Source organism: Eulemur rufifrons, chromosome 7 (genome assembly GCF_041146395.1).
Source record: "Eulemur rufifrons isolate Redbay chromosome 7, OSU_ERuf_1, whole genome shotgun sequence".
NCBI classification, from domain to species: domain Eukaryota; kingdom Metazoa; phylum Chordata; class Mammalia; order Primates; family Lemuridae; genus Eulemur; species Eulemur rufifrons.
In genome coordinates this window covers 56,358,243-56,383,201 of record NC_090989.1, presented here as the reverse complement: position 1 = coordinate 56,383,201, position 24,959 = coordinate 56,358,243, and the positions used below count along the sequence as shown (strand labels likewise).

At 37.6% G+C, this 24,959-nt stretch overlaps 1 protein-coding gene and 1 pseudogene across 2 annotated transcripts in view; one reads left to right on the top strand and one right to left on the bottom strand.

The window, feature by feature from the left end:
* Positions 1-24,735, top strand: part of BTLA (B and T lymphocyte associated) — a 30,301-nt gene extending 5,566 nt beyond the window's left edge. Inside the window, exons 2-5 of one of the 2 annotated variants that reach the window (XM_069472604.1) lie at positions 11,203-11,526; positions 19,013-19,153; positions 20,558-20,604; positions 24,454-24,735. In XM_069472604.1, coding sequence (XP_069328705.1) covers positions 11,203-11,526; positions 19,013-19,153; positions 20,558-20,604; positions 24,454-24,735 — 794 coding nt within the window. The remainder of the gene's footprint in view (positions 1-11,202; positions 11,527-19,012; positions 19,154-20,557; positions 20,605-24,453) is intronic. The other variant, XM_069472605.1, reaches the window with a different exon arrangement.
* Positions 22,021-22,738, bottom strand: LOC138387729 (elongation factor 1-beta pseudogene; annotated as a pseudogene).
* Positions 24,736-24,959: the final 224 nt, after the last annotated feature.

The window sequence follows — 24,959 nt, the reverse complement described above, 5'->3', positions numbered from 1 at the left end:
CTGTTTTTCTCCTGTCAGGATGGATCTAGGATGGGTCTACAGCACATTGATAATGTGAGGTATGGTACGCTTGTGGGCAAGTGGCAATGAATGTGTAGCTGTGATGCTAGAGGTGACCTCCCAAATGTGACTTAAACCAACAGTCCCCAACCTTTTTGGCACCAGGGACCATTTTCATAGAAGAACATTTTTCCATGGGCTGGGGATGGGGGAAATGGTTTCAGGATGATTCAAGCACATTACATTTATTGTGCGCTTTATTTCTATTATTATTACATTGTAATACATAATGAAATAATAATACAACTCACCATAGGTTGGGGACCCCTGATTTAAACTATTTAAATTTAACTATTTAAGTCCTCAGGGATCCCCATACCTCTAAAGATATCTGCTTGTCCTATTCTTAAATATCTCAAGGAGAGGAAATGGCACAGACACTTTGTAAACTTTGGTAAATGTCAAAAAAAGTGATGGCAAGTACTAGAATGACTAATTTTAGATAAAACAATCTAATAATCATCCCAAACTAGATAAAAATAAAAGAATATATGGCTTAACATCTTAAATTGCTCAATACAACTAGAATGAAGAGATCAATCTTCAAATTTTACCCCAAAATAGTCAGATTATGCTAACTATGAGAAATTCTATCTCTAGAAGAATTTGCTTCAAAGTATGCTAAGTAAATATCATATGAAAGCAAACTTGGAAAACACTTTCACATATAAATATAAGAAGATATAGTTTTGTAAGATGGGGAGTTTTAAGAAGAAATAGTAATAAAAGATGGTTGTGAAAATTCTCTCAATTTTCTTGTTTCACGGTGTTTGTTTTTCAAATAATGGGAATAAGTATAGATTTATAAGGTGTGCATTCTTGGTATGAAGTTCATTCTTTCCAGTTCCATTTTTGCTAAGGGAACTTGTGTGTGTGTGCATTTGTCTGTGTTTAGATAGGGAGGAAATGGCTCTGCTTGTCGAAAGATCAGTATTAGACAATGTCCACACAGAAGAACTTAAAACTACTATTACATACTACGTCTTTTTCTGTGATCTGTGTTACATTAAGTGCTATTTGCCAGGTTGATATATATGAATATATTTTAGTTTCATAGTAGAAACTGAGGCTCAGTAGTTTTCATTGTACAAGAACAGCTTAGGTTTTCCTTAAGCTATTAATAACAATGGTTGCCTTTTACAATAGAAGCTTTGATTTTAATGTGTGTGTGCACATCATTCTTATTTAAATTTCCCCAGGTATTCCTAGTACTTCTAGGATTATCTGACTAATGGAATGGGTCTGTTTACCACAGAGTTAAAGCAATAAGTTTAATAGACACTGTGTAATACAACATCAAATTAGTGGTTCCTGTATGAGGTGGAACTCCCCACCCTAATCTCATGTCATCACATTTGTGATTTTGTGAGTATGTATCAGCTAGCTTATGATGGGAAGCATGCCACTGGGCTTTCTGCTGCTGTGCATGTGATTTCCCGAGGTATCCAGGTTGACATCCTTTGATGGGTGGTTATATGGCTGCTATTGCTATGTGTGGATTTGCCTTGACTATGCTCAAGCCACAGCCTCATTGCATCCCTAAACCCTGATTTGTAAGGGAGGATTTGCAAGGCAAATGATTTCCCTTCCCTGGTAAACATGAGCTCTTCCCTCCTCTCCACCATTCCAATCCTCTAAAGTAAGCCAGAACATACCATTAGCCTTCTCTAGAAGCCTTTTTTCCTGAGTGTAAAGACTTCTTTCCTTCTGCAGCTTCCCAGCATGTGCCTGAAGTTTTTATTTGTTGTTTGTCCATCATAGTTATCTTCTGATAGAAGCTTAAATCCTGGTTGATGTCACAGGAAGGTATAATATTGGCATATTATACCTCTAGTAACCATTTTAGTTTCTCAAAAAAAATTTTGTTTGATTTCTATGTTCAACTCTAAAGCTGTCTTAGCTCAAATGAAGGCAATTTACATTCATTACAGTCATTCATTTATTTCAATGACTGTAACCATTTTGAACTTTCCCTAAATTTATAAGAGTTTTTCAATGGAGAAATAGTGAAACTCAGTTGAGAGTTTCCTCACAATAATAGTTATAATCAAGGCATGTGGTCTTTTAAAATAAGAAATAATATTTTACAAAAGTTTCATAATCATAACCCTTCCTTTTTAAAAAATAGCTAATAGATTTCACAAATTACCTACCCTCTTCAGCTCCTGATGGTATTTATACAGCAACTACACTTGCTCAGCTGGAAGATACTAGAATGTGCAGTTGATTGTAGCTGTTATTTCTTTCTGATTGGCTGGTCTGGGTAGCTGGATGGCTGCAAAACATCACTTGTTAAATATTTCTAAAATCACCCCTGAATGGACATATTAATAAATCATGCCTTCCCACACTGAATACTTATGAGGTCTAGTTTTTCTTTAGTGGTTACAACTTAACCACTGCAGAGTATGTCGGTCAGCATAAGTTTTTCACTTCAATGTCTTTTAGCTCACAGTCCTAAGGGCTTAGCTGTTTCTGCTCTACAGTCCGTACTGCACAGGAACAATTAGTCAGAAGAATTCTTCACTTCATGAACCTCTTTCCATTCAGTCTCAGGCCACATCATGCCATCTCACCTTCATACTTTTCTAAGGCCATCTCCTGCAGAGACAGGTACCATGCCATCAAGAAGGTGGCAGACCAGATAGAAGACAGACACATAAACACTAATGTAATTATAATAGAGTGTTTGCTAGGGAGTGGAGATGGGGGAAAGTCAAGTGGTCTTGGGTTGCTGAAGTGTGTGGGTGGGGTGAGTTTACATAAGGAAGCAGGGGCTAAATGCCATTTCATGAAGTCTGGACATATTCCTGCAGTCATTCAGGGTTTTAGATTTTAAAAAATCTCACAATTAGTTTTTCATTTTAAGAATGCAAACTGTGACAGTGATGTAGAGAATGGATTGAGGTCGAGAGAGGGAAGCAAAGCCAAGTCTGGAATGAATGTAGGAGACCAGTTGGTAGGCTGTGACAATAATCCACATGGACTAGAATGAGACCCAAATTAAGACAGTGTCATGGAAACAAATTTGGAAGGTATTCTGGATGCCGAATCGAGTTAACTAGCATGGGACGGTGAAAAGGAAGGAGACCAAGATGGCCCCCAGCTTCTGGCCAATGTGACTTGGCAGATGATGATATTATACTGTGATAATGGGAAGAGGATCACGTTGCCTGATGGTGAGGTTGGAGGTAGGAAGAGATTCCTTCTCCTTGAAGCCTTTCCTGATTGACCTAACCAGACTCTTTCCCTCTTGGGAATTTGAAAGCCCTGAGAGGTTAAATCATGTGTAAGATAATCAAATAAAAATATAATGATAAAATTGAAGAGTGATGTAAGCATCTTTTTGCCTCTTCTTTGCACTGGAAACTGTCAAACTATCATGTTATCAATTTGTCACAGACAGTGGGATGTTTACATCCTCTGGATGTGGACAATAAGGGACTACATTGTCTGTACTGAATTTAAAAACAACTATAAGTTGGTCTACTTTTAATTATCACTATGTACTAGCAATTCTGAACAATGTCAGTGGTAAAATATTCTCCCCCTAAAAATATTTTTGGCCTAAGTTCTAAATAATTACTATGTTTACTAGTGAGTTTTAATAATATGTATGTATGTTTCAAATTAGCATGTTTGCAGTACTTATCCTTTGACATGACTTGCATTCTATATGCAAGTTAACTCAGAGACTTCCTAGTTATAGAGTTGGCCCTGGCTACTTGTGTTCATTTTGAGAGTAAATTCATAATGTTCAGAATCACTTGAGTTTGCTCCAAACACATTATGCCCAGTCTCTATGGCACTACATATTCCTGCCTTTCAACAGCCAATTTTTAAATATACAATAATACCACAAAGATTGTAGAGACAAAGAAGCAGAACAGGAGCTATTTCATTTCTGTCATTCTATACAACCATTTTGAATTTTTACTTGTGTTTAAAATTTAGGACAATGAAAGAGAGTACAAACTATGAGCTGTAATTTTTTTTTTTTGGTAACTTTCGTTCATACATGACATGTTTTATTGATTCATATCTTTCTCATTGAAATGTATTCTCTTTAAAGTGTTTTAAAACTAAAAAATGAATCAAGAAAATAAAACTTTACATGAGTGTTACAATTTAGTAGTTGCCTAAATTGTACCTTTGCAGAATTTCAGTTTTAATACAAGTCACTTATTAGCTACTAGACAATTATTTTCATAAACTATTGGACTGTAACTAAAGGATCAAAGTTCGTATTATTTAGGGAGATATAAAAATTATTAATAAATAGCTGTGCATTTTTCCATTTTTGTATTCTTATATTATTTTTCAAATATTTGTTTAACCTGCATGGTTTTATATATGAAGTACAACACAGGAAAATATTTACTGTCTATATTTCTTTTCTGGCCATTTTATTGGTTTTTTTCAGTTCTTGATTATTTCTGAAAATAGTAAATATTTTTCCATATAGAACAATGGGTTTTTAAAGATGATGTTCTCTGGACCTAAAATATACTAGGTACCACCTGATCACAGAATGTACATACCATAATAACTAATGGTTTTCATGAGAATTTTGAAATTGAGAGGCTTTCTAAACCTATAGTGACCTGAAAAGGGATATATCATTATATAAGAACCTGGGGGTGGTAGAGGTTTTTCATGCTTTTACTGCATATACTTATTGAAATTACTTTTAACTTTGAAAATTCCCTACCATCAGATATGCATGTTTGAGAAAAACAGCAGGACTAATAACAGCAGGAACAAAAATAATTGATAGTTGGCTGATAAGTCACACCCCAAAGCAGCTATGATTGTCATTCCTCTTTAGAAAATACTTGTTTGGGCCGGGCGCGGTGGCTCACGCCTGTAATCCTAGCACTCTGGGAGGCCAAGGCGGGTGGATCGCTCGAGGTCAGGAGTTCGAGACCAGCCTGAGCAAGAGCGAGACCCCGTCTTTACTAAAAATAGAAAGACATTATATGGACAACTAAAAATCTATATTCCAAAAATTAGCCGGGCATAGTGGCGCATGCCTGTAGTCCCAGCTACTCGGGAGGCTGAGGCAGTAGGATCGCTTAAGCCCAGGAGTCTGAGGTTGCTGTGAGCTAAGCTGATGCCACGGCACTCACTCTAGCCTGGGCAACAAAGTGAGACTCTGTCTCAACAAAAAAAAAAAAAAAACAAAAAAAAACTTGTTTGATAAGACAAACCCCTTGGGGGCAGCTTTTTGTGTTTTCCTGAGTGCCAAAAGATGGTTATGTGTGATTCAGGACAGGCAGAAAAGAAGTGTTAACATGCTTGTCAGATGGAAAATGAGAATTGTGCGTTTGGCTCCGTGGGTCATTCTTACACTACAAGCGTCACTTTTAGTCTCTGAGAGATAAGAAGTATAATACCTGGTTTGCTCACAGAAGGAGTACTCTTGATGATTTTTAATGTCAGCCTGCAAACCTGCATTCACCATCTATTCATTTCTCCATTCAAAAGCCAGCCAATGTGACCGTGAATGAAAGAATTTTCTGGAACCATAATGATGAAAGAATATTCAGGAACCATAAGGATGTTTCTGTAATCCTACTGCAAGTCAGTGATGTGGCCAGGACAAATAGCTAGGTCTTTTCTCTACCCCTAACCCTCTTTGTGCACTTTGCCCAAGCATATAGTCACAGAATGCTGGAACTTAAAGGGATATGTAATGTGGTACTAGCATCACATGACAGCCCTATGGCTAAATGGAAAGTTAACATATTGTATTAATAATAGAAATAGATTGCAGACTATAAGTGGTTTCATAGTTTCAGTGATACATTGAGGGAGGTGCAGTTGTGTGTGTTTGTGTGATGGGGGATGGTGAGTAAAGACTTTCCTATTTTTGTAGTTCAATCCTTTATCTTATTTGGAAGAAATTGAGGGCTGACAAGACTGGGTGTTTATCTCAAGTTCATACAATGTGTTAGCATTTGAAATAGCCATGTTCAAATGAATTTTCTCACTTTTATTTCCATGCCCTTTATAAATTAGGCACTGTATTTTCTCATGGTGGATGAGCAAAGTTTCAACTTATCCCACCTAATGTATATTCCATTTATTCTGAAATAACCAGTGGTCTCCATATCATTATTTCAGAAAACCATGATCCAGCTGTTTATCAATTCCCTAAATCTGCCATGAGATTCCTGGAGTCTAAGCCTCTGCCCATGCATTTCTTCAGTCTTAAAACCCCTCCCTACCCCATCCTGTGCTCTGATTGTCAAAGGGCTACTCATTCACTGAGGTTCAGCTCAAACATAACCTTTTCATGAAGCTTTGCCCCAGTATCTCCAGCTGAAGTTAATCCTTTGGACACCCATGTAGAGTGGTTTGCACTTCTTTACAGTGTTATTTCATTCTCCGATTTGTCATGCATCTTTATTTCCCATTAGAAAACAAGCTCCACAAAGGCATGCATTCTGTCTTATTTATTCCTATGCCCTCTAACAACCAGCTTATAAGGTTCCTTGAGTTTGCTTTCTGCTCAGGTAAACTTAAAGAAAAAAAGTGGTAGATAGTAAAATTATTCTAGAAAAGTGCCCTAATGGTTAGTTACTCTTGCCTTACCAATTAAATGGTAAGCCCCTTGTGGGAAAAAGATCTTGGTCTATAACCATCTTATAGTTTTTCACAATTCTAGCACAGACTTATAGGCTCCATAAACTATTATTGACTTATCCAAGAAAGTGAAAAGGGAAGTTACGAGGTTGACAGAGTCTATGAAATTCAGGGAGAGGAACGGACTTTTGGAAACAAGGGTTTCACTTGGACTTTCTGCCTCTGGCCTCCTTGTATTTTTGTCATAAGTCTAACCACATTCAGGTGTTGTATTGTTAGGCACTTCCTTTTCGTAAATTATCTTACCCTTTCTCTTCAATTTTTTGAAAACCTCATCCTCATAACTTACCTTTCAGTTTGCTTTCATTTTAATTCTGAATTTTTGGAAGAAAATGAATTAGAAAGCCTTAAAGTGAACTTGTTTGAGGTCTCAAAGCAGTTGTAAATAAATAAATCTTCAGAGGCTCTAAACATTCTCTGCAGGTCCCTTTGTCTCCATCTGATTCCTGGAAACTCAATCAGGTTTCAATTATTTTGAGCACAGGTTGATGAGATGTGAGAAGAAATTATAGTGAAAGGTTTATTGGGTGTTAGGAAATAACTTAAAATGAGAATATTCATGCTGGCAAGAGTGTAGAAATAAAATGAAACAATGTTCTAGGTAGACAGATACGTGAAACTCGGGGCCAAAAGTTGCTCCCTAGTTCAACATGTGATTAGCTATATGATCACAGGTAAGGCTCTTAGCTGTCTTTGTCTAGAAAAGAGAGTTTTGGCTATAATTTCAGGCACGCTTATGTCACTATGACCTATGAAAACTGTGACTTTATTCAGAAGAATGCTTGAAGGTAAATGAAAGAACTAATGAAGTAGATGGATTAGATATATTGCTGAGAGAAATAGTAGTTGAAAACATAGAAAGGCTAAGAAAGAACTGTAAGGGTGAAGAAAAAAGAACTTAAAGAGAAATTACTCCTAAGACCATGCGTTTAGCCTTAACTTTACTGGAAAAATAAAAAACACAAATCACTACAAAGTGCCTAACTAAAGGGAATCTTTGTCTTTTTTATTTTGTTTCACCAGCTCTTAAGGAGTCAAATCTATAGCAGAATATTCTGCCATTTACATACATATCATCTATACATCAGTCATATAATGTAACTGATGCAAAAAGGCTTTTAAGTGGCTGTTGTAAAATACATGCCATTTCTCATGCTCTTTTTATGCATGAATCTCAAAATGGAAATGAATCCAAAATGGAAAATATTAGTACAGCAATTATCAGAGAATAAATAGTTTCACAAAAATATGCATTCTAAGTAATTGAAGTTTGGCCCTTTGGAGGCCAAAACATTTTTTGAAGTAACCATTCTGGTGAAATTTTTTGTAAAACAGATTGCACAATTTTCTGTTTCAAAAAAAAATGGATGACATTAAACATAATTAAAATTTTTATTGTTAATCTTATTGTTACTGAAACTTGGCACTTGTCCATGAGGCCGAATCAGAAGAACAAGGACAAGTGTCTGTGGGGAGGAAGAAAGAGATTTATTACCTTTGCCAGCAAAGGGAGGAAAAAGCAGACTATCATCTCAAAATCCAAATTTGTCCTGAACATAGGCAGAAATACAGAGTTTTTAAAGGGAGTGTTGTCAGCTTCAGGCAATTATGGTGGTTAACTATTCTAATCATCCCATCTCTGCCAAAGAGAAAGCCTGTGAACTCTGCCAGCCACGCAAGTGGGCAGCTGGTGCCACTTGGGATAAGAATAAAAGGCCTTTTATTCCATTCTTGTGATACTGCACATGTACTCACCATCAAATTGGTATTAACTGATCAACACTTAAGTGAATATATAGTAACAACATTCATCCGGTGTCGGGCAGGTGGGAGGGGGAGGAGGAGATGGGTATGTTCACACCTAAGGGGCGCAGTGCACACCATCTGGGGGATGGACACACTTGAAGCTCTGACTCGGGTGGGGCAAAGGAAATATATATGTAACCTAAACATTTGTACCCCTGTAAAATGCTGAAATAAAAAATAAAAAAACAAAACAAAACAAATAAAAGGCCTTCTCCCTGCTCCTCCCTACCCCTTGGCCTAAGGCAGGGATGCAGGTTTCAGTTCTCCAAAGAGAGAAAATATTTTTTTTCTCAGGCCATTCCCTCTGTTATATATTCTCCACTCTCAATTTTACGCTTCCATATCTATGGGAGGAGGGGCGACTACTCTGTCACATTATTATAACGTCATAATTAGTCTGTATTACATAATACAATTATGCCTTCTGAACTAATTAGGAATTGACAATGAAATTGTAATAATTGTGTATAAAATGAGATAAATTTTCAGTCTTGCAATATCTATTTCATCTGGCTATAGAAGATTTCTGTTTCATGTATCTTTGTTCTCAGTTATAGTTCAGATGCTGAGGTTACAAGGTAAATAATGATAAGTTAACAATAATATAACTTATTCAATGCCATAGAAATTTTTTAAAAGTCTTTGGTGCTACAGATTTTATATACATTTGACAATTACTAACTGGAGGCTCAAAGAAAATAATAGCAAGACCTATTTCCAAGAAAAAGCTCTTTTCCCCAAAACAAAGGGAGGTAAATTTCTAGTATGTTGGGCCAGTAGACAGAATTTCCAAAAGAAGTAGATCACTGTTCCTCCTTTCACTTGGAGAAACAAAGGGTTCAGTTTATCTCAGAAAAATTGTCTTCCATGAAACTTGGGCAGGGGTGGGGAGAGGGGGGGCGTGCTCACAGCAAGTGAACAGCAAGTGAGCAAGGCCTCATCTGTATTTACAGCCTGTCCTCATCGCTTGCATCACTGCTTGAGCTCCGCACCCCCTCCTCCCCCACGGAATGCAGAAATATTGTCTTCCATGAAACCAGTCCCTGGTGCCAAAAAGGTTGGGGACCGCTGCCCTAAAGCATTTTAAATATCTCTGAGATTGCCCCTCCCATCACAGGCTCAGAGCTCTAGGACAGCAGGATGGTTTGAGGAGAAACCGCAGTGCCCTACATAGGCTCACAGCCCAAAGCCATGTTCGTGCTCCCTACATTCTGTCACAGTGCTCCTTGGCCACCCCCGCCTCAGCTCTAGCAAGCCCTGGTGCAGCTTGACCCACTGCTCCAGAAGGCACAATTTGAAAGCCTTGGCAGCACCCACTTGTTAACTCTGCAGGCTTGCAGAATGCAAGAGCTGTGGGGGCATAGCTACCTCCACCTAGATTTCAAAGGATGTTGCTAACAGCCTGAGGGCCTAGGAAGAGACTTGTTGCAGAGGCAGAGCCACCACAAAGAGTTCCTAGTAAGGCGATGCTGAGCAAAAATGTGGTATCGGAGCTACCACAGAGAGTCCCTACTAGGGCAATGCCTAGTGGAGCCATGGGAATGAGATGGCCACCGAGTCCCCAGAACTATAGAGCACCCTGCAGCATTAGCCTGGGAGAGCTGCAGCTATGAGTCTCCAACTTACGAGAGCCAAAGCGTGGACTGAGACCAGCAAAGCTTTAAGTGCTGGGCTGCCTGAGGCCTTGGGGGCCCAACCCCTTTTGCATTGTGCCCAGGATGTGGAAAATGGAGTCAGAGAAGATTATTCTCCAGCTTTAAGACTTAATGTTGATTTCTCTGTTGGGTTTTGGACTTACTTGGGGACTGTTACTGCTCTCTTTTTGCCTGTTTCTCCCTTTTGGAATGGGATTGTCTATCTTTTGTGTGTCTCACCACTGTATTTTACAAGTAGAAAATTTATTTTGCTTTCACAGACTCACAGGTAGGGGGAATTTGCCTCAGGATAACTCATGCCCAGAGTCTCACTGGTATCTGATTTAGATGAGATGCTGGACTTTGCACTTTTGAGTTGATGCTGGAATGAGTTAAGACTTTTGGGACTATTGGGATGGAATGAATGTATTTTGTATGTGAAGAGGACATGAGTTTGTGGGATGGGGGGACAGCGGCAGAATGCTATGTTTGAATGTCCCCTCCAAAGCTCATGTTGAAATTTAATTGCCATTGTGATTGTATTAAGAGGTGGGACCTTTAGAGCTGATTAGGTCATGAAAGTATTAATGCCCTTATTGTGAGTGTGGGTTAGCTATCGCAAAAGTGCGCTCCTGATAAAAGAATGAAGTTTGGTCCCCATCTTTGTCTTTGACTCATGCTCTCTCTTCCACCTTCTGCTTTCCACCATGGGATAATACAGCACAAAAGCCTTTGCCAAATACTGGCACCAGGCTCTTGTACTTCTTAGCCTCCAGTACAACAAGCCAAATAAACTTCTATCATTTATAAATTACCGAGTCTTAGGTCTTCTGACAAAATGAACTAAGACAGAAGATTGAATGTTTTATTTTATTTTTGAAACAAATATTTATTATGTACCAGAAACTCTGCTAGTGGGAATTAATTACTAGAAACCATTATCTAGGAAAATTATAGAATAATGCTTGAGAAATAGTTGGCAGAAACCGTTGAAGCCACATATATATGGTCATTCCAGAACATATTTGATTTTAGTTTTGTTTCCATCTTTTAGGGGAAGAATCATGTGATGTACAACTTTACATTAAGAGACAATCCGTACACTCTGTCTCAGCGGGAGATCACTTTAAACTGGAATGCCCTGTGAAATACTGTGATGACAGGCCTAATGTGACTTGGTGCAAGCTCAAAGGATCAGACTGTTTACGTCTTGGAGATGGATTTCAACCACACACAAGTTGGAAAGAAGACAAGAATATTTCAGTTTTTATCCTACATTTCGAACCAGTGTCTCCTAGTGACAATGGGTCATACCGCTGTTTTGTGAATCTTTCGTCAAAACTCATTACAAGCCACTCAACAATCATTCATGTGACAGGTGAGTTCTCAACACCTAGACTGTCTAATGTGTTTCTCATCATGCTTCCAGGAAGAAGAGGATCCAGACTCAAGTGATTGTGTTAGAGGCTGAACTCCTATGGCACACCAGAAGTCTGCTGTACCTCACGGATTATTATGTGCACATGTGTACACATGTGTATGCATGTATGTGTGTGTTTTAGGGATTGAGGGAGGCAGAGAAGAATAGAGAAAAATATAATAAAATTTATTGATCTTGCCTTTAAGGGTTATAAAATTTATTTGCTAAGTTCAAAAGTAGACCGCTAAAATATTGAAAAAACTATAACAAAGTGAATACTTCTAGTTGTAGATAGTTCTGTATTTTTTTGTCCTGTTTTTCTTTTAGTTTTTCTTTTACTTATTTGTCCTTGACTTTTGTTATTTATAATTCCTTGAGGTTATGTTTGTGGTGCTTGGACAATTATACACTTGTTAATAGATTAAAATTTTCTTAGAGGACAAACAACACACAAATAACCTCACCACCTAATGAGGTTCTAGAAATATTCACAGCTTCAGCTGTCTTTGGATCACTGTCCAGAGGCCTTTAATAGGCTCTAACAGCTGAAGAAAGACAGGTAGAGTTAAGCTAGGAGAAACCAAGTTGAATAAAACATGAAAAAACCCAAAGAGACAGGAGTAGGGGAGAGTAAAAAATATTTGATTTATGAAAATTCCACAGCCAAGATCATATTCCACAGTGAGAGACTGAAAGCTTTCCCACACAAACAGGAAGAAGACAAAGATGCCTACTTTTGACACTTCCATTTGACATTAAACTGGAAGTTCTAGCCAGAGCAGTTAGGCAAGAACAAGAAATAAAAGGCAGTAAAATTGAAAAGGAAGAAGTAAAACTATTTTCATTCACAGATGGCATGACCTTATATATTGAAAAATTCTTAAAAATTCATTAAAAACTACTAGAGCAGATATTTGAATTCAGTAAAGTTGCAGGATACAGGATCAACATACAAAAATCAGTGATATTTCTATACACTAGCAATGAACAACCCCAAAAGAAAATAATTCCATTTATAATAGCATTAAAAAGAATAAAATATTTAGAAATAAATTTAACCAATAAGGTGAAAGAAAGTATGGCTGAAAGAAATTCAAGAAGATATAAATAAATGGAAAGATATGTCATGTTCATGGATTGGAATATGCAATATTGTAAAGATGGCAATATTCACCAAGGTGATCTATAGATTCAATGTAATTTCCATCAAAATCCCAACAGCTTTTTGTTGTTGTTGTTGTTGTTGTTGCAGAAATGGAAAAGTTGATCCTAAAATTCACATGGAATTGTAATAGACTCAGAATTGGCAAAACAATCTTTAAAAAGAAGATCAAATTTGAAGGACTAACACTTCCCTATTTCAAAACTTACTAAAAAATGGCAGTGATCAAAACAGAATGGTACTAACATATGGATAGAGATAGAGATCAATGCAATAGACTTGAGAGCCCAGAATAAACCCATATATCTATAGGCAATTGATTTTTGACAAGGGTGTGAAGACCATTCAATGGGAAAAGAATAGTTTCTTCAACAAATAGTGCTGGGACAATTGGGTATCTACATGTGAAAGAATGAATTTGAACACCTACCTCACACCATATTAAAAAAAGTCAAAATGGATCAGAGATTTAAGTATAAGAGCTAAAACTATAAGAACTACATTTATATAAAACTATATTTTATAGAGGAAAAATCATGTGATGTACAACTTTACATTAAGAGACAATCTGCACACTCTCTCTCAGTGGGAGATCCCTTTAAACTGGAATGCCCTGTGAAATACTGTGATGACAGGCCTAATGTGACTTGGTGCAAGCTCAAAGGATCAGACTGTTTACATCTTGGAGATAGATTTCAACCACACACAAGTTGGAAGAAAACATGGAAGTAAATCTTTCTGATCCTAGATTTGGCAATGGTTTCTTTGATATGATTACAAAAGCGTAAGTAACTACACCAAAAATAGATAATTAAACTTCATAAAAATTAAACACATTTGTGCTTCAAAAGGGACTATCAAGAGAGTGAAAAGACAACTCACAGAATGTGATAAAATATTCATAAATCATATATCTTATAAGGGATTATTACCCAGAATATTAAACAACAACTACAGTTCAACGACAAATAGACTGGCAACCTAAATTAAAAATGAGCAAAAGAAACTTGAATAAACATTTCATCAAAGAAGATATACAAATGGCCAATAAGCACACAAAAATGCTCAATGCCATAAGTTATTACAGAAATGCAAATCAAAATCACAATAGCATTCCATTTCACATCCACTGGGATAACTAAAATTAAAAAAACAAAAACAAAACCCAAAAATAACAAATGTTAGAAAAGATGTGGAGAAAACTGAAACTATCCATTGTTGGTGAGAATGTAAAGTGATGTAGCTGCTTTGGAAAACAGTCTGGCAGTTCCTCAAAAGGTTAAACCTACTTGCCACAGAACCCAACAATTCCATTCATAGGTAAATACTAAAGTGAAATTTAAAATATATGTCCACACAAAAACTTGCACATGAATGTTTAAACCAGCATTATGCACAATAGTCAAAAGGTAGAAACAACCTAAATGTTCATCAACTGATGACTGAATAAAGGAAATGTAGTATATTCACACAATGGAAAATTATTCTGTCATAAAAAGGAATGAAGTACTAACGTATGCTACAATGTGGATGAACCTCAAAAACCTTATGCCAAGTAAAGGAAGCAAGACACAAAGGTCACATATTCTATGATTCCATGCATATGAAATATTAAGAAAAGTCAAATCCATAGAGACAGAAAGTAGATTGGTGGTTGCCAGGTCCTAGGGAAATAAGGAATGTGGAGTGATTACTTAATGGATACAGAGTTCTCTTTTGGAGTGACAAAAATGTTTTGAATCTAGATGGTGGTGATGTTTGTACAACATTGTAAATGTCTTAAATGACATTGAATTGTACACTTTAAGTGGTTAAAATGGTAATTTTCATGTTATGTGTATATTACCACAATAAACAGCATATTTGGATCAAAGAAGAGCACCCTTTAATTATAAAAAATAGGATGAATTTCCTTTTGTTGCCCATAAACTAACCCTGAAGCTTATTGCGAAGGAGAAATTTCAAAGAGGTTTGGTGTAGTAGTAGAATGACTAACCTCTAGATGCAGCCATATAAGGTTACTTCTTTTGTGGATACCATTCACTTGAATGCATATATTTTGTGTCTGTTCTTTTAAAAATTAATTTATTACCTTATATGCTTACTTTGGAGTCAGTATTTAAACTTCCTTGAAGTACTCCAGTGAAGGAATCAATTGAAATTCCTTTAAAATGCTTTAAATCACTTTAAAATCCCTTACAGCAGCCCAATGAAAGAATGCATAGCACTTTAATGCTAGCTACAATCCTCAACTATGAAGCATAGAAGCGTGGAAGAAATTTACGACAGAGTTAGAGACTCTGGGGTCAAGCTCGGTGCTAATTGCCAGTGACTATCTGTGCACTGACTTATACACCTCTTCAGTATGGAGGCTGTGTCTTAAACACGTTTGCTTCTCTACAATAGATGATAGGCGGCTCAATAAATATTTCTTTGTAAATGAATTAAAGAATATAATCTATGCAAAGTACAAAAATTGCCTTTACCAACCTGGAGAAGCCTATGTTGAGGATGTATAGAATGAATACCTTCTGGAAAGAATTGCACTATTAATTCACTTAATGATATAAAAATATTGAATTTTTAAAAAGTGTTACTTTTTAAACTGGCAAAATAAATTATAAAAATAAGGAAAATTTATAAAATGTTACTTTTGGGATGATATTAATTATATATTGAACAAATAAGTGATATTGAATAATTTATATGATAAATATAATAAAATTAAATTTCAAGGCATTGAGTCCACCTTCCTTGGAAGAGAAGCCCTCTCGTGTAATTCAGTCTTTTTTTGTGGGCACTGGTCTACTTCCATACAAGAGGGAGGAATTAGGCAGGGTCAGAGGCAAGCTAATAATTACTTGTGACAGAAATTTCAGTTGCACAAAAGCAATATTATGGATTGTCCTCTATCCCATATTTGGATCATTCCATAACCACTGAAGATGGGTTATAGTTTTTAAAGTGCATAAAGGTGCTTGCTCTAGGGACCAAGTGTGGGCTGAGATATTTTGTGAAGGAGGGGGCCCAACTTTAGGACAAGGGAAACAGCATTCCCTCTTAAACCCTGCTCCCTGAGGGGTTTTTATTAGTGTCCAATTGGAACAAAGAGTATGAAGGATGAAGTAGTGAAAGAGAAAAGTCTAAGAGCTAAATAGGAGACATGAAGGTCTTGTGTCTTTTTGAAGATTTCTACTCTCCCAGTTTCCTGCTCACCTACCATTCTTACCACTCCCTTTCTTATCACTTTGTTAATTAATGCTCTTGATCCACACTGAAAAATCCCAGAACCTTTGCTTTGGCTTTCTACTCTTGTCTGTCAACAACCTTCCACTTTATGATGTGTTTGTTCCCTTCAATAGCTTCTGTGAACATCTCGGACCTTCATTATCTTCCTTCTAAATGATTCCAATTAATTAATTCTATGACTGAACTCTTTGTCTTTAGTGTTTCCTCATTTTGGTCCTTTTCAGTCAAATACCTTACTAATGTGCTTAATTTGCCTAATAACTTCTTTCATAAGGGCCACTCACCTGCGAAGCATCCCTGGTGCTCTCAATGTCAGGCTCATGTTTCTTAACCAGCATTCAAGATCTTTCACAGTTCCCTCACACCTACCTTTCTGGATTCTATACAGAGCCTCTCAACTCCAGCCTAACAGCCCTACTTGCCATTGCCATGTCTTCACCATGGCTCTTCTATGCCACTCTTGCCACTTGTAGGGCATCCATTCATCTGTCTCCACTTACTGACATTCTAACCCTCCTTTCAACCCCAGCTCATTTCCCAAGTTCTCCAGGAAGCCTTCCACGATCATGTTAGGGGAAGTGATTTCTCTTTTCTATCAATTTTTACGCCATTTGAGTGTGTGCTTCTCGTTTATCACACATGTCCTTTCACTGTGGTAGTGGATGGTAATGTCTTTTAAGTCCCAGGAAAGATTATAATGCCTTGGGGGGCACAAATTGTGTCATATTTCTTTGGATTGTTTCTACTTCCTTCCCAAAAGTCAAATAAATTATTTAGGAATTAGCTTTAATTTCAACTGGGTGTGTATTTTCCTTTAGTGAAGTGATAAAAACAAAAATAACAGGGAGAGGGTCAAAGAAAAATTCCTTTTTCTTCTGAACCTGAAAGGGCTCAGTGAACTAAGTATAAGAAGTGCTCAGCAAACTAAATATAAACTAAGTATGAGGAAAATATCCTCAGAATTATGTTTAAGAACCATGTTTTTCATAAATAAATTTTGGAAGGTATAAAAAATGTTTTATTTTCTATCCTTGAAATATTTTTCTGAAGGGATATTGGGAATTTTCTTGTTTTTATATCTGACTGTCCTTTGCTATTTATGTTCAAGTTAAGAATTGGTTCATAAAATAACAGGTCTGTAAGAGAGTGGGGGCTTTTATGCTCTTGGGAAAGCAATATTCTCCCAGAATGAAGAAAAGCACTTTGCAAAACAAAGCAAAGCCCCAGGGGAAAAGTTGACAGAGCAGGGGACAGTCACTAGAAGACACATTGGCCTGAAACTCCATCCTTCCCAACCTTCCCTTGATCAAAGCAAACAGATGAAGATTATGTGATATTTACAAAGTCTTTCTGTGATTTTCAGAATAAACCCCGGAATTTACTTTGTGTTCTTGACCTCAAGGTGATGATCTACAAATTATACAAAGTGACCTTGAGCTAGGCTATTAGATTCTCTGTTAGTGTGCAAATGTTGGAGTCCTCTCCAAAACTAGCTCTGATTTTGGACATACCCAAGTGTACGCTCTTATTGTTTTCTCAACCAATTTTAATTCTTTATCTTGTTTCTCTATTTCAGAACAAATTCAAAATAATTCAGAACTCCCTTTAATAAGTAAGTATCAAACTAATCAAATAAAGTTAAGAAAACTAGTTTGTTTTGTGCTTAGAGAAATAATAGAAGTTGGATCTTCTTAATCAAGCAGATTTGTTTGTATTAGGTTGTCGGTTGTGGCAACCTTGATCTTTATTACTATCTAACACCCTCCCCCAGACAGCTGTGCCTATCACTCTTGGCAATGATCTAGCTGACGGCCCAGCCTAAACAGCAGCTGCAGCATGAACAATACAATCTTTGTTACCACTCTAAATTATCTAACTGCTTTATGCCCTGCTTCGATTGCCGCTGATCATTTTTACCTTGAAACCAAGTCTCTAGGGAAACAAACCACACACATTATAATAGAATATCTTACTTCAGTATTTTTCATACTATGTTAATAGCAACCCACAATAAAAAATAGATCTTATGTAATAACCCACAATACACACGTATATAAAAAGAAGTTTCACAAAGCCATACTTAACTTCAAGACAGAATTTCTCCATTGACATTTTGGGGTGGACAATTCTTTGCTTCAGTGAGAGAGGTGGTATCCTGCATAATGTAGGATGTTTAGCAGAATTTCTGGCCTCTATTGACTAGATGCTATCCTCCCTCCCCTCACCATGGGACAACCAAAACTGTCTCCAGACATTGCCACATGTTCTCTGGAGGACAAAACTGTCCTGGTTGAGAACCACTGCTCTACTGTGTGTGATGCATTCTATATTTTCTCTTTTGCTCTGTTTCATTTTTTTTTAAATGCTATTTGTAATCTACTAAATTGTTTCACTATATGCTAATAAGTTGCTACCAACTGTGGACAAACAGGGCCTTAATGCATGCTAATATTGATCAATTGTAATGAGCATTAGCTGTATGCTAAGAAGAACATATTTGGGGCTACCAAAATTATTTGGTATTTGGAGATATCAATGAGTTATAAGATAAGGAAAGATCATTGTGTTGAAGAAACCTGCATTTAGTGTCAGAAATATGTTGACTTGAGTTCCAACTGCTACTCACTAGGTGTCTGAATTTGGGCAAAATTCTTGGAACAATAACACTGTTCTCAAGTCATGAGACTGAATAAAGGCAATGGCGTCCCTATAAGTGATGAACATGAGAGTTAAAATAGATACTGCAAATGGAAGGGCTTGGTGAAGTGCTTTCTAAGAATTGTTATGGAGATTATTCTATGGAAGATTAACCCTAACAGAATAAGGGATTTTTCCAAAAGATAAATTATTACAGAGCCACATGTCCTCAGCAATAAAGCAAAAGGCGGCAGAGGGAACTGAGGCCTGGGATTCTTGGGGAATGCCTCTGAAGGGGGAATGGAGGCATTCAAGTTCCGACAATGCAGAGGAGTCTTGCTGATCCTAATATACCTCAGATTTCCTAATTGTATTTAGCATTGACTAACATTCCAGATTCAACCAGTGCCTCAGGAAGACCCTCCAAGGAAGAGATGGAAAACACACCATGGCTTCTTTATAGTTTGCTTCCTTTGGGGGGATTGCTTCTACTCATTGCCAGTTTCTGCCTGTTCTTCTGCCTGAGAAGGCACCAAGGTGGGTTCCATTTTCCATCTGCCCTTCTGTACCACACATTTGGGTTCTTATTCCTGGGACTAATCTATTTTTGGTTTATTCCTATTGTTTTCTTTTCCAATCCCATGGTAAACCATGGATAATGATTTCCTGGGGGACAACTCACACTTCCACTAAAAAGCCAAATGGGTTAATCTGGGCTCCCCCAAGTCACGGGGAGGCCTGCTCACCAGGACTCAGTGCTCCAGCCCAGAGCTGTGCCCAGGCGGGCACATTGCCGGGACCTTCTCAGTCTGTTTGCGTTGGTCTTAGGTTTGTATGTGAAGGGGTTCTTCCAAATCTTAACAGGATTGAAAGGGAGATTAAAATAACCTCTTGGATTGGATTGATATGTCTGATTTGAGTTATTTTGTCTTGTCCTCTTTTCCCAGCCACGCCACATCATGCCAGGCACGCACATACCCTTATCTAAATGAAGATCCAATGTTCCTAGAGGGAATTCATTATGTCCCTACTTTCTGTTGCCATTACAGACACATGCTTAAATGCAATCCTCACCCAACAACAATGCGTTTGAAATACGTGGCTAGGATGGGAGAGATGTGATATTCTAAAAACAATTCCTTTCTACATTTGTTAAGAACTCCCTGAGTGTCATGGCCAAACATGTTTAAGTTAGAGAGGGATGCATAGGGAATTCTGATTTAGCTCTGATCTGAACCACTTCAGTTTTTCCTTTCCTCCATCCCTCTAATCCTTTTCCCACAACACTACCCACAGTGTAGCCATAGAAACTGAGCTAGACACAACAACCCTTATTTTGTCTGCACAGGAGAAAGCTTTGTCTGGGCAAAAGTGCTTCCGGTATTTTGGGGTGAGCCCAGAATCTTCTCAGAATTCTGAAAAATTTCCTATAACCCAAACTCTGTGTCTGAAGCCACACAGCTCTTTCTGTGGTTCCTCTGCAGATTTCCTCATCTTTCTTGAGGCTGCTAGAAGAACTTCTCTCAGAACCTCAGAAAAAGAGTCAGGGATACATTTTTTTTTTATTTACCACATCCAAAGTGAACTAGGCAGTAGGAGATCCTGGCGAGGTAGGTGACAGGGCAGCAGCATTTCTGGCATTGAGTATGGAATGTCCTCAGACAAAGGACTTCCAGCCTTTCCCAAGTGATGTCCTGGGTCTCTTCCTCTTAGCTATGCCATAGGGCTATGTAGAGTGAGAAGTGATGAACCAGTGAGGGAAATGGGCAGAGTGAATGCTCACTGACAGGTGTGTGCGGCATGCTAGCCAAAGCAAACAAACAGGCCAAAACTAATAACACCATCACTGGTGTACAATGGGTGAGCATGGGAAGGAAGGTGATTTACCTTTGTTTACTTTCTTTACTCCTTTTGATTATTATTTTTCTTTCGGTCTTCCAGGGAAACAAAAGAAGCTCTCTGATACAGCGAGAAGGGACATTGACATGGTATGTTTGATATATTTGTTGGAATAAATGCAATTTGTGTTATACCATGTGTATTTATTTATCTGTTTAATTAATTAATTCAATGAATTTATATAACACTTACCATATGCCAGGCACTGTTCTGAATACTACATATACAGACTCATTTTTTTAAATGTCTTTATTTTACATTCACCTCTCTCTGCATCGAAGATTCTTCAGCATTAACAGGTCTCAGAATAAATGGTTTTTTGGAAGGGCACAGGAAGCAGTCTAGACCTGAAGCAGAAAAGCCAGAGACTGAACCATATAACTTTGGCTCTGCTTTTGTCTGTTATGTGGCTTCAGGATATGCATTTATTTTCACAAACACAACACCTTAAAGTAATTCTGGAAGAGAGTAGGGAGTTAATGAAAGAATGAACCCATAAACAGCCTCATATAATGCCAAGGTGTTTTCATAAATCACACCAAAAGATAAAGAGGCATGATCTCAGGCTTAGTTACTATGCAAAAATCCCTGGTAATATGTGTGGGCTCATTAAGAAAGAGACCATCAGATGAAGGAAGAGGAATTTTGGAGGCAATTTTTCCTGCAATGTTTGGGATATAAAGTTAAGCCTTCCTTTTCCTTCTGAATCCAATGTTATGTAGACATTGGAAATAAATAAAAATGCAAGATGGGGCTATATACAATTTTCAAAAACAATATCTGAAGTTCTTTAATTAAAAATAAATTGTCATAAATGAGGTTCTGCGAAAGAACTTGGGGAGTGTGTGTGTGTGTGTGTGTGTGTGTGTTTATATTTCAGTAAGGAAGAAAAGTGATAAAGAGGTGGTAACTCTCTTGAATATTCCAGAAATGCCAGAAGTAGACATAGCCAACAATTCTACATATATTAAATGGCATTGAGTATTCCCCACCTGGATGCCTAATTTTAAACCAAACCAAATAGATTCAACTTGATAAACTTCTGTTAAGTTTTTAGTGAGCATCAGTAGGCACTGTGTTGAGTGCTAAGGCTCTGTTTCCTCAAATCGGGAAATTTTCTTAAATATTATTTCTTTTCTGCCTATAGTGAATAACAACAAAACTATATTCGGTTATAATCAGTCCTGAGAGCTATAAAACTATTTAAAACAAAAATCTAAATAACTGGCTGTGTAAATAAAACCCAGGTTGATTGAATTGTGTCATTTTCCTTTCTATATAAACTGGATAAATTGTGATTTCAAATTGACTTCAAAATGGATTTTTCTGTGTGTGCAATTATCTTGGAAGTTTGTTTTTAGGTGTTCTTGTTATTCACAGGAATTTGAAGTTTTCACCCCATCTGAGTTGCCTAGCATTTCATAAAATAATCAAAGAGATGCCATATTAGGTCCCTGGGGCTGAATATTTCTTTCTTTTCTTTTTTTCATTCATTCTTCTTTTTTTTAATCTTTCGAGCTTTTATTTAAGTACAATGATCCAGGATGGACTTTAATCTTGTTGAAAGCAGCCACATCCATGGACTGTCCATAGTCCTCAAAAGCAGTGGTCTGCAACTCCAGCAGATCTGTTCCAATTATATCATCTTCAACTACACACTGTATTTGAAGTTTTTTTAATTCCACATCCCACTGGAACTGGTTTAGAGGAGCTCCAGACCAATCTGTCTGCTTGAATGTTTCTGGTGCACTCTTCTAATGTTGCCAGATCTGTCTCATCATCCCAAGGTTTCACCTCTAGTAAGGTGGAAGACTTGGAAACAAGTGAGGGGTTTGGCTTCCTTTGATTCATACTGTGCTAGGTGCCCTTCCTTTAGCCTCTTTGATTCTTTGCTTTCCTCCTCATCATCAGATTCAAAGAGATCAATGTCATCATCATCTCAACTATCTGTAGCTCCACTTCTTGTAGTGTCACATTAGCAGAGCCAGCCTTGCTCAAAGTCACCTTCAGTCCTGGCAGGCTGGCCTTTTCCTTTTCATAAGATTTCATGTGATTATTCCAACTCAGGGCATGACATAACATCTGCAGGTGGTGGGCTGGAGATTGCTTCAAAGTGGCCAGGTATGTTTATGATGGCACAGAGCCCTTGCTGTAGCTCTTGTCCTCCAGGCAATCGATGAACACCTGGAGGCCGGTGGGGCTTTTCAAGTCTTGGTAACCCATGACATGAGCTGCATGGGAGAGCTAAGCAGCAATAGAAGGAAACAGCTCTGAGCTAAGATGCCCACCTAAGAAAAGAAAAAGAACTCTGAGGCTAAAAATTTCTTAAGTAATAACTTGTATGGGAGCCAGCGGACACATCAAAGTAGAGAAAGGAATTGGAAAAACGTGGCAGGTACATGTAAAAGCCAAAGTTCTGATCTTAATCCAAAATGGTCCTTTGAGAGCATAAAAGTTCTTGTATGCTAAAAACCACTGAATTGTACACAAGGGTGAATTTCACAGTATGTGAATTCTCTCTCTCTCGCTCTATAAAGCGCTTGAAGTGCTTTATAATGTGTCATAGGAGTGTAAGGTGGGATTGCTGCTTCTATCTTTATCCTCACTACCCACCACATGCTGGTGCACTAGCCTTGTGGCACCCAGCTGCTTTGATGGGGCATCACGGGAGAGGTTCAGCTGTGGAGCACCATGTGTTCTTGTACCTCATTCGTCCTAACAAAATTTTTCATGAAAATGAACCGTCTTTTGAGAAGTCAGACAGGTAACTGAATTGACAGACTTATACAGGTTGAAAAGTATGACAGGGACCTTGTTGATAGATTGAGGACATGTGGCTATTTTCCAGGTCACCTGACTTTCACCAGTCTCCTTTAACAGAGGTGGGACCACTTTTCATCTTAGCCAAGCAATTCCTGCCTCTTTCAGTCATCCAGCCTTCATGTTATTTCTGGGCAGCCACATCATGACAGGCAGCCAGTGTACCAGCAGTTATTATGTAGTTTCTCAGGATAAAGCCAGATATGCTTGCATAGTACAAGTCTGCCAAGCGGATGATGTAGACATCCTACTGCACACGTCACATTGAGTATGACAAAGGACCCGATAATGTATGTAGACTATCAAAGACTGTGCATCTGATGACTTAAAGGAGTTAGGCCAAACTTCAAGAACATAAATTGGCAAAATTGGGATTTAAAAAATTGAAATAATCCCTAGAATTAACACAATATCTTCATTTTTACCAAGTGGATCCTTGTGTAGCTAGGAATGGCTAACAAATAACTGTGAGTGAGAAAACATCAGGACTCATTTTACTTTTAGTGTCCATGAATTCACCTCTTTCTCATAAGATCTAAACTATTTGGCTCTATTTGAAAGTGTAAAAATTTTCTTGTGATAAAAATAACAACTGGAATAATGTTTTAGAACTTCTTCTAAGCTTTATCCCTCTAAAACTGATATCAATTGTCCAATTCCAGGTCCTACTTTATGATAATATATCTTGGATAACTCATAATATGTATTCTTTCTGCCCCCTTAGCAGTTATCTGTTCTGCTTTATCTTTAATCTTTTTATTTTAAACTGCATTAATTCTGTCCATTGTGTTTTCATGGGATGTTTTATGTGTTTTCCATAATTTGAGTTGTGCTTTTCATCTTGAAGGGGGTTTGAAAAGTGTTCTGTGACCTCAAAAATGACCAACAATAAAGCACAAAATAACTATATGAGGGAAACATAGTGGTTCTCAGGCCTTTCATCCTTTATTAATTGAGTCTGTTAAAAATGTAGTTGTCACCAGCATATGTGAGGAACAGCAGATTGTTTCTCCCAAGGTACATGAGTCCATTTAGCTTTTCACTCGTAGTTTACTAATACACATGCACTATCACACCTTAGGTGACACTTAAAATCACCTTTTTTTTCCCTCTTATAGGTTGATGTTCCCCAGCCCTTTAAGACTGAGCAAACAGAAGAGGGCACTGGACAAAATTCCCAAACACTGCCATCAGAAACTGGAATTTATGATAATGACCCTGAAACTTGGTTCAGGATGCAGGAAGGGTCTGAAGTTTATTCTCAACCACACCTGGAGGAAAACAAACATGGCATTGTTTATGCTTCCCTGAACCATTCCATCATTGGAATAAACCCAAGACAGGCAAGAAATGTGCAAGAAACACCGACAGAATATGCATCCATATGTGTGAGGAGTTAAATCTGGTCTTGATTCCAACCAGTGATGGTTCCATGATCAGCAGGTCAACACCATTGTCTGGGCCCAAAAGGATGTCAAATAATATTCGTTAACCTGACAGTTTTCACTTTAAAAAGGTTCATGTTAGTGTTTGAGCCTTATGAGTCCACAGTACAAATGATTACAATTTCTTCTGGAAACTCCTTTGGGAGACTTTTATATTATAGTCTTTAACAACAAAAATT